Raw genomic sequence first — 16,849 nt, forward strand, 5'->3', positions numbered from 1 at the left:
ACACACACACACACACACACACACACACACACACACACACAATCCAACTCCGATATGATCAACGCTGCTCATCAAGCATTAATAATAACCACCACATGTTGTGTGTTTGAGTGGAACAGATTCATATTGCATCCGTTGCATCCGTTTATTGCAAATTGCAGTACATCTGTTTTGCCAAATGAAAAAATAATCAGTATGTATACTCAGTTGATCATATATTTCTAGTATAATATAGCCAGTGTGTAAATTGTGTCATTTATTCAAACAACGGCTTGCGTTACTATGTTTATTTTAAAAAGGGACCACCATTTTTTACATTATAGTGCTATTTCATAAGACTTGGTGCCCCTTCTAACCTAACCCTGTTTGGGATAAACAAGGTAATAACAGAGACAGAGGCCTTCAGACTGCAGAGCTCAAGTATGCAGGATGTCTGTTTAGGGCTCTGTTCATGTGGATATTTACCAGAGAGAGATATTATGAGAAGATGCGATCGTTCATAATGCTGTTGAAACATCCATTTCAGAGCTCTGAATTAAGAGATCATGCAAGTTGTATTGGATTATTTGCATTTGGATAATTTGATGATTGTCCATTCATAAACAGCATTGTTTTTTGTCATCTTATCAAATTTTGATCAAACCGTTGTTTGGCCTTTGAAACTTTTGATGGTGAAGATTTATGTGTGTGTATACCTTGAACAAAAAAGGCTGCATGCTGCAAATTCCCTATAACAATGTTCCAGCTAACCCTGGTGAATGCACTCTGCCGGATGGTAAAAGAGCTGACTCACCCATCCTCTCTGTATACAAGCCACTTTTGGACTTGCCCTGGCTTTGTTAACCAGGAAAATGTTCAAGGTGGAAAAGTTCAACAAAAAAAAAATTTAATTAATGAAAATAATAATAATAAATAGAAATTCCAATGAAAAAGCACATCTCTCCCCAGGTGTTCCATATCAACACCTCATTAAGAATCAGAACCCTCTGTCTTTCTTTCTTTTTCTTACTTTCTTCTGTTCAATTGCTCAGTTATGTAGCAGCTCAGAACTCCCCCTGACTTTTATTTGAACATTTCTCCAAATACGGCAGATTTGATGCTTTCAGCATGCTGATTGATTGCGTGTTTGTGTTTGTGTTTTTTTTTGTGTGTGTGTGTGTGTGTGTGTGTGTGTGTGTGTGTGTATGTGTGCCTGTAAGTAACACACTCAATACTCCCTCAGGTCCGTTACTTGGTAGAATGTCACAGAGGGTAGAAAAGAGAGAGGGAAGGATTTTAAAATAAAGAGGGAGAAAGAAAGGAAGAAAGAAAGAAAGAAAGAAAGAAAGAAAATAGGGGTAGGGTTTTTATGGGCAAACAGAGTGTAGTTTACACTCAAGGGAGAGCCAAGAATCATGGGAAATAAAATATGATTACCGACTCCTCACAGCAAACTCAGTGTGGCAGACATGTGCTCCCTCTTCACACACATATACACACTCCACAGCATAAAACCAGAGGAACACATTCAGACACACAAAAACATAAAACACACACACTTGTGAAACCACACAGACAGACACATCTAACACATGTCCATGTATACACACACACAAATACAGACAGGCACAAACACTCAATCTGCACCCCCAAGTCATCAGAGTCCACTCCCAGACAGAACAATCCCATTGTTCTCAATCCCCTGAGCCTCTGCTTCCTCTAACAAACTCTCGGAGTGGCAGAAAACATGTTTTGTCACTGAAGGCGTGTGGCACATTTGATCTGTTGAGCCTAAAGATGATCTTCACCACTGTTTACCACCCTTCCACATCCATGTCCACAACATGTGAAAGGAGCTTTTCAAGGCCGACGTTGATTGGTTTAGCTTAAAGGAATCCTTCCAGTCTTCCAGTTTATAAAGCTTGGATGCTGCTTGGTGGACACCAAAACCACACAATCAGATTTCAGTTTTAATTAAAGTAAAATCACATGTGGTTTATTTGTGGTGTGAATAAAACTTACCGCAGACGTGTGCTATGAGTTTATGTAGCGTGAATCCCAAAACAGCAAGGGTCCCATGGCAGGAAAATGTAACTTTATTGTGTTATTTTTAACATTAATGTGAGATCTCCCAGCCTGCCTATGGCCCCCCAGTGGCTAGAAATGGTGATAGGTGTAAACCGAGCCCTGGGTATCCTGCTCTGCCTTTGAGAAAATGAAAACTCAGATGGGTTGATCTGGAATCTTGCTCCTTATGAGGTCATAAGGGGTAAGGTGACCTCCCCAATCTCTGCGTTGCCCGCTCCAATAATTTGGCTAGCTCATAAGAAAGAGAGAGACATCATGGCTTTTAAACAAGCGAAGCCTTGCAGTTGGTCAAGGTCACACGCCACCCTCCACCTTTTTATTTTATTTATTTTTACTTACGTACAACAGTATGCAGCTAAAGACACAGGAGACCTGCACTTTGAGACACCATGGACACTGCCATGGAAACAACCCAGACGGGACTTAATGGTGAGTTTAATTGCACCTTGTAAGCTCATGCTGCCATTAACCTTGTTGCAAAGTACCATTCTGCCATCTAGGAATTTATTTTTGTCGTTTATCAGCAATTGACTGGTGAAAGAGTTATTGATATAAGTTATTGTTGTTTCATTTTAAATAAATCATTTAAAGTTGACCATAAGGCCTTAAGCAATAAACAAGCCGTACTTTGATGTCACCCTTCTGTGCTCTTCTTTAGTGCAGGCACCATTTAGTTACTGGCACTGTCTTTCTGAACAAAAATGTTTAATTCAGCTCCTTTCATTTGAATGTTTATTAAAACTGTCAACAAGGATGATATTAAGAGGGTGAGGGTTACAAGTCAACCATGCAGCATGTTTATAGAAACCAAACTGAGTGCAAACGCATCCTTTGATTTTAAGCTTGTTTGCCCAAATTTGCGAGATTGTGTCAAATAACCACATCAATTCTGTCCATGAATAGGACTGTAAATGTCTACCTGCTCGCTTACTGTAAGCTGATGAGGATTAAAGACCCAGAAAGAGTCTAAACTCTGAAATATGAACGCAGGCAGAGGTGGAACGGAGGCATGACAGTAAGAAAGAATCTAAAAGAGACGTTGATCTTCTTACTGTCTCCAACAGCTTTTTAATGAAACGAGAATTAGTATCAAATCTGTCAGCTTCACAGGAGCAGATGAGCAGGACACTGGTAGTGTACACATCTCTCCTCCTCAATCTGTTGTATATGTTTTGGGCATTTGGCTGCTCCTATCCACATGAAGAGACAGCGAGTGAGCACGATGGAGTTCAATGAGATGTGGGGAGTGACAGAATCAGCCGATGGGATTGAACCTGTCAGCTTTGGCATCTCTTTTTCACTGGTTGGTGGTAAGGGAAAACTCAGGAGCAGCCAACTCATTTCACATACGAAAGAAGTATGTTCGGGAGACGTTGATAAATTACACAGAAGTCTTCCTAAAGGGGTTTTCAAACTGATGCCGGGAGGAGGCCTTAGGTTTTAACTGTATCTTGTGACACACTCATGGATAACCTAAATTCCTCAGCACAGGCAGACTGTCTTATGAGTTTACTTTCTCCATGACCTGGGCAGGACGAGGAGAACTGTGTTATCATACAGCTGCAATGTCTCCCGTCATCTATGGAGACACAAGGTTTAAATATTCCTCTGCCTGGAAAGGTTATGGCTGAGGTTATGTTAGACATTGACTTGAATGAGACCGGGGGCACCAGTATCTCCACCTCCACAGCATGAGTTGGGAAGCTGGAAATTCTACCACAGCTTGGTTCCCACTTTGTTTCCTACTGGCGTCACTGCAGAGACGGTTCTATTTGTTTGATTAACATGTTAAAAATTTAAATAAAAGATAAATTACAAATTTTCATTACATTTCAGTACAAGCTAGAAAACCAAGAAAAACTAAACTCAGCGAACATATCTTTCAAGATTATTGTAAATGATTCAAATAAGGATTTCCATGTTCAAAAAGGAGGAAGAAGAAATATTATTGTGTTTTTTCTACATTCAAACTTTAGTTATATACAATAAAAACATTTAATTCTTCTGTTAATTATGTATGTATATTTACACATACTGTATATGCACATACACCTACTTAAAAGGACACATACCCTTGTATACACACACACATACAGTATTACATTTCTTTGTCTTTTTCTTTTCCAGTTATTAACTACCGATGTCCATGTTTCATTTGTCAGATGTATCAAATCCAACCAATCCGTCCGTACACAACAGAATCACTTTGTTCAACATTAATAAAATAATCATATTTCTTCCTATCTTGCCTGATTCTATTTTTTAATTTTTTCCACTTTCAATATCTTTGTGTTCACTTTTTGTGTTGCACACTTTTGGTTCACCCCTTCTCTTTACTTTCTAACTATCATCTTTTGCTCCTCAGTCTCTGGCTTCAACTTTTCACCCCCGCTGCATGCACCCACCACTGCATCCTCTCTTCTCTGCACCCCAGTCTTTGGTTTCAACTTTTCACCTCCTCACTGCGTCCTTTCCTCCCTGCTCGCCTTAGTTCTCACTGACCCTCTTTCTACTTCCTCTCTACCTTTTTCTTTATCACCGCCAGCCCTCCTCCTCCTCTCGAACTAAGACTACCTGTTCAAGCATTTCTCAGATTTTATATTTCTACTAATAAATTCTGTGTGAAGTGTCCACTATCTCTGACACACACACACACACACACACAGATACATGTGCACACGCAGGCCAATGAAAGTGCAATGGATATGGGATACCATCGACATGATAAACCGTTCAGCACACACACATGTACGCTCAAACAAACGTACACACAACCTACGGCAAGCACTAAGGACATGATGGTTAAAGAGGCAGGTGGGGTGTAGACTGTACACTGTATGCTTTAGTGCACACATGCGCGCACACACACACACACACACACAAACACTAACACACACACACACACTCACACACACACACACACACTCTCACACACACACACACACACACACACACACACACACTGGCTGATGTCTGCAGATAAATAAACTTGCACTTATAACAACATAAAAAGCTCAGGGAAAGAAACTTAAAATAAATTATCATCAATGTATAAACATTGTTTATTGATGGTTCCCTTGTCTCATCTTGTGTATATATCATTATTTTGTGCCATCTATTTTTTTTATAGTCTAGCACAGTACATCTCATCAAATCACCTTCACTTCAATCGATGTTGTACTTACTGACATGAACCATGTTTGATGTCAGATAGAATAACATGAGTAAAGGTTAAGATTTTGTAGGTGGCAAACTTGTCTTTGTCCGTTTGGATTTATTTCTGTTTTCTAGAAAGGGACCTTTAATGACCTAAAATGCAGAGGGTACCAAAACCTCTATTTTGTATGGGGTTATATTAGATACTGGCCTTTATTCCAAATCTTTCCTGGTTTCATAAGTACATATTTAAATGTATATTTTATTATAAATCAGTAAAACGTATGTCCTTTAACTATGCTGTTGGGGATGTTTAACTCAACAGTTTCTCAATGTCAAACTCAGTTCTCCACAAAATTTCACCTCACAAAACACAAGATGTGCTTGTCTACCGCTGCCTGAGTTTTAAAAGGTTAGAGTGGATTCACCAAATTCACAAAAAAATCAAACTATCCCTTTAAGAAGATGGAATCATTCATCCAAATATTATGCTATGCTAATTAACTGCCAACTGTTCAATAAAGTTAACTGTGACTTTCTAAAAACGTGTCTGACATCTCATTTAAGGATAAAGCTCCGCAGTTGGAAGTCTTGGAAATACACTTTTAAACCTGTTCTGACGCCCTGGCTTCCACAGATTTGGCACATGAGGCTGAGCTGTTTACGCTCCTATTGATTTCCTTATCAACGAACAGACGAATAGAATATGCTGGGAAGGAGCTTTTGACAACAAAGAGATCTATGGACACACACAAACACACACTCACACGGAAAAACACACACATTCACAGACACTTACACGCTGCGGTGGCCCTGGTTCTCTGACAGACAGAACACACACACACAGACTATTACAGTACACAGAACAACACACACACACTCAGCCCCAATACAACTAACATTCATACTCCTGAGACACAGAAATGTTAGTATGGAAGGTTGCTCACTCTCTAACACACACACAAAATCACACACAAAGGCACAGCCGGGGGTACAGTTGAGACCTTGTTGCCCTGGGGCTTTTACTGCATTGGTTCAACAAGAACCATACAAATGAGAAAGGTACAGGAGCAGAGGAAAATGTCTATGTGTGTGTGTGTGTGTGTGTGTGTGTGTGTGTGTGTGTGTGTGTGTGTGTGTGTGTGTGTGTGTGTGTGTGTGTGTGTGTGAATTACAAATGTCAGTGAATCATTTTCTGACTATGTCAAACCAAAACAATAGCTTCTCAACTTCTTTTAAGACAACTTTTCCTGTGTTTTCTATTATTCGCTCGTTTATTTTATCCATGTATACTTGCCACAATTTCTTTCTCTCCTATTTATTCCATTAAAAGTGATGTTTTTCTCGCTGTTGGTGCCGTCAATGCAAAGATATGTCATGTCTAAAGCATGGAAGGAAGGGGGTTGTGTGCAAATTTCGAACATATAAAGTATTAACTTTAAGAGGAGTGTGCAGCAGAGGCGTGAATACGGGGAAAAGGAGCATGTGAGGAGATGAGATGCAGGGGACACTTGAAATGAAAGTAGAGTAGAGGTATGAAGTTGATCGCTGTGTTTAATATGTCTCCTTTTCTGCCTTTTGATTTCCTTTGCCTCTTTACTCCGGTCTTTCTGATCTTCGGACAGATAAATTGTTCTGATTCTACTGTGGTATTCTGCAGTGCAAAAAGAAATCACTAAAACAACTAACAAAGATAAATGTGGTAATCCATGCATTGTAGTATTTGTGGTAATCTTTCCATTTTCATCACAGCCTTTAATTGTTAGTTGTCATTGTCTGTGAAAGCCCCAATTTCAAACACTTTTCTTCATTAAGTTATTCTTTCTTTCTCTTGATAGTTTATTATAAACTCCGTAGTTGTATTACAAGAAACAGAAATGGTCTTACTTCTATGTTGTGCCAGGATATCTACAAATTGCAGTGTTATTTGTCGTGGAGTAAAAGTTTGAAACCATTATGATTGAAAGGTTCAAGGTTCAAGGTTCATTTAGTCTTTATTATCCCCTAGGGGCAATTTGTTGTGCAGCAGCATGTAACACACAGGTTATACAAAACAACAGCCATACATCTAAAACTAAATACAAAGACAACAAAAACAAAGACCACACCATACATTGACTTGTTGAAAAAGCCTATAGCAGCTGGGACAAAAGAGTTTTTATGTCTGTTTGTCCTACATTTAGGCAGAGTGAATCTCCGGCCAGACGGCAACAAGATGAAACAGCTGTTCAGGGGGTAACTAGGGTCGGCTAGGACTGACTGGGCCTTCTTGAAGAACCTTGTCTTATAGACAGAGTTTAAATCAGTCAGACGGTTTTGGGAAATCTTGCCACACACTTAACTATATATTGAAGCCTGTTCTTGTTTTTAAGTGTGAGGGACCCAAACCAACTCACAATGGCAAAGGAAAGAATAGATTCAATAAAACAACAATAAAACATCCTCATAAAAGTCTTATCAACATTAAAATTGCGAAGTTTACGATAAAAAAACACGCGTTGATGTGACTTCTTACAGACAGCGTCAACCTGTGGCTCGAAGGTGAGTTTGTCATCGATTATAATACCGAGGTATTTGTATTGCTTCACCACTTCGATGGCTTGATCATTAATGAGAGTAGGAGAGAGGGTGGGGGGGTTCTTTCTAAAATCGATTAGCATTTCTTAGTTTTTGCCACGTTAATGTTAATAAAAGTCGAATTGCACCACTCTGTAAAATCATTTAAAATAGCGCCACGCTCGGGGGCGTTGTGTGTCAGCAGCGACACTATTACCGAGTCGTCAGCAAACTTAATGATATGACGCCTGGTGTGCTGGCTTTGGCATGCATTAGTATATAAAATAAATAAAATCGCAGAGAGGACGCAGCCCTCGTTGAGACCTGTTAGTTAAAAAGTTCATCAACCAAGAGATAAGACAAGGGTCATTATTAAAGGTACTCTTTAAAATCGCCGCTAAAATAAGTGGTTGGATGCAAATAAAAGCTGAAGAAAAGTCAATAAAAAGCAGCCGCACAAAGCTCTTAGCACTCTCAAGATGGGTATGGATCAAGTTAAAAAGAGTACATGCTGCATCTTCCACTCCCCGGTTTGGTCTGTAAGCAAATTGAAACGGATCCAGCAGACCCTGGACAGAATTCAAAAGTTCATCCTTCACGATCTTCTCTAACGTCTTCATAGTGAGGGACGTGAGGGACACAGGCCTAGAGTCATTGAGAGACTCTGGAGCCTTTTTTTTAGGCACTGGAACAATAATTGAGTCTTTCCGAAGGTGAGGAACAATTTGGAGATGTAAAGACATTTTGTAAATAAAACAAAAAATGTCTACGAGCTGTTCAGCACAGTTCTTTAATATACGGCCTCCAATGCCGTCGGGACCAGGACTTTTCCTTTCGTTTATGCCTCTAAAGAGAGACAGGACCTTGTTTCTGTCAACCTGGACTATACCCTGCCCATGGGAAAGAGTACGGGCTAGAGGGATTAGTTACTTTAAAGAGTAAGATGTTGGTATATTGATGTGGTTTTCATTTAACAAAGATTGCCCAATATTTCTACAAACAAAAAATAACAATTTGAAGGTAGACATCATCCGTTCAGCCAGCCAGCAGTGGTGTTTCATAGATTACCATGCAGGCATGCATGAGCAAGTGGACCAAACACTTACACATATATACACACACACACACACACACACACACACACACACACATACCGACATGCACAGAGAGGGCACTGTAACATCCCAGATTTCCTTGGTCACACCTGGATGAACAACATACTAATTAACCCTGATTTCAATTAGCAGCCTGGGTGAACAAACTAATACACACACACACACACACACACATTAGTTTGGACACACAATAACTGTGACACCTCATTCAAGACAACACATATGGAAAGGCATGCAGAAACACACATCCAGAGAAAGAATAAAGCTGCATGCAGACAATCCCAACACACATGAATGAAAAGTATATAAAAAACTTAAAACCACTATGTATGAAGGACAATAATACAAATATAGCAACACACACAGGGCTCATGAGGGCTCATGGATGTGCATGTGTAATATTTCAGTTCTCTCTTGTTCACTGTTTTTGCATTGGTAATTCCCGCAGCACAATGCATGGCTGACAGCACCTGAGCTTCCCACACCCACGCACACACACACACACACACACTCACACACACACACACACACACATATATATACACACACACACACACACACACTCACACCCACGCACACACACACACACACACTCACACACACACACACACACATATATATATACACACACACACACACACACTCACACACACACACACACACACACAGACACATATACAAACATACACACACACACACACACACACACACATATATACACAAACACACACACACACACACACACACAGACACATATACAAACATACTCACACACACCTTTGAACAATCCCAGGAGTGGAGTCTGTGTGCTCTACTAACAGATGGTAATGACAATTTTTGTCCCTGGACTATGATCTAATCAAAACAACACACACACACACACACACACACACACACTTCAGTCTCCCTCAAGATTAAAACATCCTTCACACCAAATAAGGTTAACAGCATAATTCCTTCCAAATATGCATTGAGAACATAATTTAGGCTGACGTGCCTCTACATTTAAATGCATTTCAGTGATGCAATTTAAATTCCATTACAAAACAAACAGTTCAATCCCCATTGCACCACATGAGGCTATGTTATATGTTTAATTGAAAACAAACATAATCTTAAAGTACAGAAGTGTTTTGGTCAAAATATATGGGTGGCCAATGTACGGGTGGCCCAGTACTGGCAGCCCCCCCACTCTGATATGTCTCCATTTGTGCATGTATAGGTCCTGAGCATGTGTGTGCATTTCAGGCCTGTGTGTGGTGATTACAAACCAAACAGGGTATAAATTGTAATTTCCCCTGTGGGGATCAATAAACAGTGTTAATTATTACAAAAATAAAAACTTAAAGCATTTTATTGTTAAAACGGACAATCATTTACAGCTTCTAATAGTAAATTGTTATAAAATGTCTGTGGGCATGTTGTACTTTAAGTTTCTACCCCTGTCCCCAAGGTATACATTTTGGGTTGAGGTGCAACAAAGCATGTTGTCAAAAGACAACCCACGGAGAATGTCAAGCAACCAAGCATAAACTCAGCTTTACAGTGACTGAGCACATGGGGCTTGTGTGTCTTGGTCAAGGACACCTAAAAAGAGAATGCAAAGTTCTAGAAAGGGATTTTTTTCTGCTGGTTAGCTGATGTGTATGAGGTTATAAAATACAAGGCATCTTTGGAAATAGAGTTTTGAGTAGGATTTAAAACAGAGTTATTTGGGTTTGAACATGGGAAAATAAAATACCTGACAAAAGAGTTAAGGGATAACAGAACACCCTTGTAGATCTCCCTCCCTGTGTTCCTGCTGAACTACTGCTGCACTAGGAACATTGGAACCTCTAAATTAATTCTTTTAGATAAAAAACAATGGTTTTATTTATTTTATATCAACAAATAATTTGTTGCCATCTATCACAAACCTTGACAAAAGAAGGGGACATGAGACACAAAAGAAGGAAGAAAATGAATTGAAAGACTGACAGAAAGAGAAAGAAAGGGAGTGAAAGAGGGCTCATTGGGAGTTCCAGTCAGTACTCTGAAGTCTGTTCAGTATTCTGTCCTTAGCATTCTTAGGCGCTAACGAGCAACAGCCAAACACACACACACACACACACACACACACACACACACACACACACACACACACACACAAAAACTGCACAACCCGGGCGCAATTCTCACTTTCTCTGCATTAAAGAAGCTGTCCCATTTTAGTGCATCCACTCTGATCAGATGTGTCAAGCGCCGCCTTTCTTTCACCCATTGAAATTCATCACAAATACTCTGGTTTTAAGGGCCTAGAATTCACCTCCTACCTGTAGTCAGACAGTCTATGTGAAAAAAGATGAGGAGCAGAACATACCTTTAACGATGAGGTCGGCGTAGTTGGACACCCCTGACCCGCCGTCGGATCGGATGACACAGCGGTAACGACTGGTGCTTCGTTGCGATGTGTCGCCAACGCTGACAGTTGCGGAGAAACGTCGGTGGTTCACCACCCTGGTCACCATCAATGCCGTGTCCTTACCGTTCCACTGCTGCATAAAGAGAAACATACGACCAGTCAATTATTGGCAGAAACCCTGTTGTGTGTCCCCTTGGTATCATCTAGCTGCCATTTGCGGAACAGCAGGGTAACCTTAGCCAATGACTGCTGCCCCCACAGTTTCTGAAGTATTTGTAGTTGTTCTATGTCTATCCTAAGTCTATCAATTTACAGGGATTCCAAGAGGCACGCATCCACAATAGCACAGTAATGACCCCATATTGAAATCAAAGACTTGGCAGGAAACAAAAACAATTTGAACAGAGCAAGTCAGACATGAAATCAAAAAACTTACTGCTTTGCATATGATCCTTACATCTCCAGATCCATTCTATTTTACCACTGTAGTATTATCTGCCAATTTGGAGAAACATGTTTTCTCCAACAGACCTCCAGTGAGGAGGGTCACTGCTCTCCATTGCAAATGTCTTTACTGTACACAGCAGCATTTCCATTGGTATATACTCATGTGCAGTGAGAACATGCAAGCTCGCCAGTGCACATGTAAACTAAGATGAGTATGTATGCATGGATGCACACACAACACACACACACACACACACACACACACACACACACACAAAACCCTTGTACAGAGATTGAGTCATTGGGGCAGAGCAGAACAAGAACTTTTAATCAGTCCTGCTGGAAAGGCTGGGGATGTTTGCCAAAGTAAACTTACTTTTTTCCCAATTTTTTACAGAAAATGGTGGAGATTAACAATAACAGCATTTGTTACACTGGCCTATTATACAATTTGATTTAGTATAGTATTAGATGGATCAATACATTTTTCTTTTCTGATTTGCTGGTAGGAGTCCATCAAAACCATATAATAGGATTACTGGCGTGAAGTTCTGGTCAGGAGCTTATTCGCTGTTCGAAATCAGCGTCAGGTGGCCATAACAACAAAACCTCTGCTCAACCTTCATTAGTGAAACGTACATAACAATTGGTTAAACTTAATACATGAACTTCAGGAAATGGTCGACAACCACAGTAGTAAGTGCTGTTTACCTTATGGCATTCTCCAGCTAAGCCCAAAGTTAGACATATTTAAATTACAAATAACAAATGTCCACCTTCACCTGTACAAGTACTGCGTATGAGACCTTTATATAGATGTACATGTATAGTTTGGGGACGCCAGTTAGCTCAGTCCGTAGGGTGTTGGGTTGGTCGTTGGTCGCTAATTTGAGTCCAGGCATGGACCAAAGTACGGAGTCTGGACTGGTAACTGGAGAGGTCCTAATTCACCTTGTGGGCACTGCCAAGGTGCTCTTGAGCAAATAAAGAGATCCCACCCCCAACTGTTTGGGGGTGCCTGTCCAGCAGTCGCAACCCCCTTACTCTGACATCTCTCTGTGTGCATTTATTGTTGTATAGCATGTGTGTATTTCAAGATTGTGAGTTCTAACAACAGAGTGAAAGAATTGTAATTCCCAAAATGAAAAGTATAAATTATTTAACAAAACTCACCGTAGTGTGCCATCAAAACACATATTATCCCATTATCTGGTGTTTGCTTATTTGTTGGTTTGCTTTTTACTTTGGAAATACTGCTGTTGTCACAAGAGAATCTTCCCATTGTGGGATGAATAAATTAGTATCTAATCTATTCTATTCTACTGTACTGTAATCTACTGTCAGTTTTAACAACTTTATACTGTGTGTAAATTTTTGAAATTCTGACTTTGTACAAGTTCTGCATGTATACTTCCTGCTGATATCATTCATACACACTGATACGAAGGTACTAACCTGTAGCCAGAGTTTATCGTGCTGAGACCATTTCCCTCCGGCAGTACACTGGAACGTAGCATTCTGACCCACATTCACCTCCACATTCTGCAGACGCAGGAAGTGAGGCGCTTTACCTGCAACATACACATTAAACAGACACTGTGTGACCATTTAGGTCAATTCTCTGTAGTACTAAAGAACAGATATACAGTAAAAGGCTATTTTTGTTGCCCCAAACCATTTGTTTAATGTGAATTCATTTTATTGGAATCATATAATGCATAGTCTCAAAAGAAGGTATAGGACTATTTGCTTTTGTTGGGGACATTGTATGAAGAATAAAAAGTTAAAATCCCCGTGCCCTAGACCATACAGACGCAAATCCTTTTTTGATATGCCTCATTTTTAATTAATTCTTTTATGTATATTTGAGTGGTACTTGATAAACATCCCAAGTTTAAATTCGTTCTGTCAGAATAGGGTTTCAAGCTTTTTAAACTAATAAAAGTTCCATAAACATGTATTAAAGTAACTGGCAGGCAACTGAAAAGAAGCCATAATGTTATTAATGACAGGGTAGATCCACACTGGATTACAATAGCAGATGCCACTGGTAAAGAGAAAAAAACACTAGCGGAAAACCCACAACAACAGTAATCCAACAGTAATCCAACAGGGCTCAATGTTGCTGTCTGGAGCCAAGCAGAAAAAAAAAATGGATGGCTATGAGACAGATGAGCAGGCAGACAATGAGACATTCTGCCAGACACTGGGTGACTTTGGCCTGGCATTGAGATCAGCCAGCGACTGGTTAATTTCATTTTCACTGTCTGCAGACAGAGATAAGCCTCGCGGAGTATGCATCGATCATTTAACAATGATAATTCTACCCGACACTAATGGTCAGTTTGTTACAAACGAGAAGAACTCATATATGAATATAAAATATAGATTGTTGTGGTACATTTACCTCCTTGCACGTTGTTGTTTCTCCCCCCTCTTTTTTTAATTACCTCAGATTTTTGTTTTCTACTTCAGTTTCTCCCATGGTGAATACCTCTACTCTCTTCGGCTTTCTACCATGGACTCACCCACTTTGACGAATCTGATTAGTGACTGCCACAGAGGAGCTAAGTGTTCTGTGCCAGCAATTTAGAGAGAAAGAAAAGGCAAGCAGAAAGAAGAGACTGACAGAAAGAAAGGAATTTAAAGAGAGTGCCAAGTAGCGTGAGGAAGGCATGGGGCATGCAGAGAAATGGGACCAAAAATATTGAGATGAACAAAAGGTTTAACAGAAATCATCTTAACGGTGCAGTAGGTAAGCCCTATAAAACTAACTTTCTGTCATATTTGATGAAACTGACAGAACTACATGAAGCAGGTCACTTAAAAGAAAATCTGGCTCCTCTAGCAAAATCTACAGTCTGTAGTACAATTTGCAAAAATCTACCGCCCCCTGTTCAGATGCACCAACCAGGGCCGGAGGAGGGAGGGGGGTTTACACGCCCTGTTTGGTGCATCTGAACAGGTCAGAACTGAACATGGTGCATGTGAACAGTCAATCACTGCTCAGGCACACGCATGTCATGGCGTCTTCCCCTCCCCCACGCACAAGCTGTAGATAGGTTTCCTCCCCTTCCCCTCTCTTCACACGCGCTCTACATGCACACCTCTCCCTTGTGGGGGTAGGGGCTTAGGAGACCGTTTTGGGATTCAGTGGAAAGGGGGGGGGGACTGAGAACTTGTTGTCCTGGATTACTTCACAATCCTACCTACAGCACCTTTAAACACCGTGTTGAAGAAAGAATAGTGTTTTAGTAAATTAAAATAAAAAAAGCTTCTGGTCACGGCTGTTGTTTTTTTTCAAAATTACTATGCATTCTTAAATAATGTATTATGTAAAGAAAAAAAACCTTATCTTATGTCAATAACATTTACACACTGGCTTGGAAACTTTCATCCATCTTTAAAGTTTTTGTACTAGATTCGATTTTCTGCAAATCTTTATTGCATTTGCCAAAAGCCTTAGGAGAATAGTTTGCACAGCAGACGTGCAAACACCATCATCCCAAATGGCTTCAGAGTATGTGAGCCGAGTGGAGAGCGAGCTGGAGAATTTTGTAAAATCTGATTTAAGTGAGTGACCAGCAGACGTTTTCACCCCCCCACACCACTTCACAACAAACAAGGTAAAGAAAACAGAGATGGAGAATTTTAAAGATTGTAGTATAGTGATTGCAGAAGAGCTTGGAATTGTGGGATGCTAGGCTACTGATTTCAAAGCAAAGCATATACGAAAGACTACACAGTAGAGATTGTGCTTTATGCAGCTTAACAATAGCTTCTTGCTAATGTTCTACATTCGTTAACCTCATTTGGGAATAGAGGTATTTATTACTCCCACGTAGTTAACTTAAAAATTGAGAGGACCGCAAAATCCTCCTTACTACTTCACAACTCCATTTTGTCTCCTATTGCAAACTTCTGCAAAAAATATAATAATAAAAACACATTGGACTCATTGGGTTTCATTGAGCATGACGGATTAAGAAAACAAACAAAAAATATGAACTTGGTGTGCAAAGGCTTTAACCCTCTAACAGTAACTAAATCATGTTTTGTTGTACTTAATGATAATGCCAGTAAAGTTGAATTGAATTGAATGAATTTAAAACTATTACTGGCAAAATGCAACAGTGCCAGTAGGAATTTATGAGAATAGGCGTTAAGAATATGAGAGAGCAACAATGGGTAGACAGAGAGAGGTAAGTAGGCCACGGACTGTTGCAGTAAAGAGTCTGGAGTTTTGTGAAGCAAAGTGTTTCTGTCAGATATGAGTTATGAAGACCCTGAGTTTGGACCTTCTTCCTGGCTCTCTGCAATCTGTCTGCAAGCCTCACAATCTGTCCTTCAAACCGCCTTTGTATGGTTGTAAGTGAGAGCTAGCTATAAAACAGATGATGCTCAGTGGGGCTACAGTTGTGCAGGGTCAACCATTACCAGACACATACACAGAGACACATACTGACACACACCCTCACACACACACACACACAGGCAGTCACTTACGGCAGGGGTGAGCCAGAACTCGTATGTCGTCGATGGCGATGAAACCCGGATGGCCTTGAACTGAAACTGCTTCAAATATTACCTGGGAAGGAAAGGAAGGAAGGAAAACAAAAAGCAAAAAATCAGGTTGAGCCGGAGCTTTCACCCAAAGTAGTATTTCTCCTACACACTGTAACATCTTGATGCCCCAGCGAAGCTCATATGGAAACCCCAGGGGAGTTTCCAGTGAAAGTCCCAAACTACTCCGCTCTTCACTTCATCCCTTCATCCTTCTGTCTCCGTCCTTATGTCAACCTCATACTGTATGTAGTTCTTCCTGCTCCTTCCTCTCCTCTTTCCTTGTCTCATCCTCCTTCATCTTTCTCTCATTTCTTTTTAAATCAGACCTTCTGCTCTTGCCTCTCCCTCCATTCTTGATCCCTCCCCGCTCTTCTCATTTCTTTCTGTTTTCTCTCAGCCATCCCTCTCTTCCTTCCTTAAAATGTACTTTCTCTCTTTCTATCAGCTCTTTTATTCTCTTTTTCATGTAATTTACCACAAACTTTGCACACACACTCTTAGGGTGACAGGCAGTCAGCAGCGCTGTCAGCAGGGTCATGCA

General features: G+C 40.3%; 1 protein-coding gene across 13 annotated transcripts in view; it reads right to left on the reverse strand.

The window, feature by feature from the left end:
* Positions 1-16,849, reverse strand: part of ptprt (protein tyrosine phosphatase receptor type T) — a 329,101-nt gene that overhangs the window by 229,260 nt on the left and 82,992 nt on the right. For all 13 annotated transcript variants that reach the window (XM_034869764.1, XM_034869761.1, XM_034869760.1 and 10 more), the window contains 3 exons: positions 16,249-16,330; positions 13,198-13,313; positions 11,254-11,428 (listed from right to left, as the gene is read on the reverse strand). In XM_034869764.1, coding sequence (XP_034725655.1) covers positions 11,254-11,428; positions 13,198-13,313; positions 16,249-16,330 — 373 coding nt within the window. The remainder of the gene's footprint in view (positions 1-11,253; positions 11,429-13,197; positions 13,314-16,248; positions 16,331-16,849) is intronic.

This window comes from Etheostoma cragini, chromosome 4 (assembly GCF_013103735.1).
Source record: "Etheostoma cragini isolate CJK2018 chromosome 4, CSU_Ecrag_1.0, whole genome shotgun sequence".
NCBI lineage: Eukaryota > Metazoa > Chordata > Actinopteri > Perciformes > Percidae > Etheostoma > Etheostoma cragini.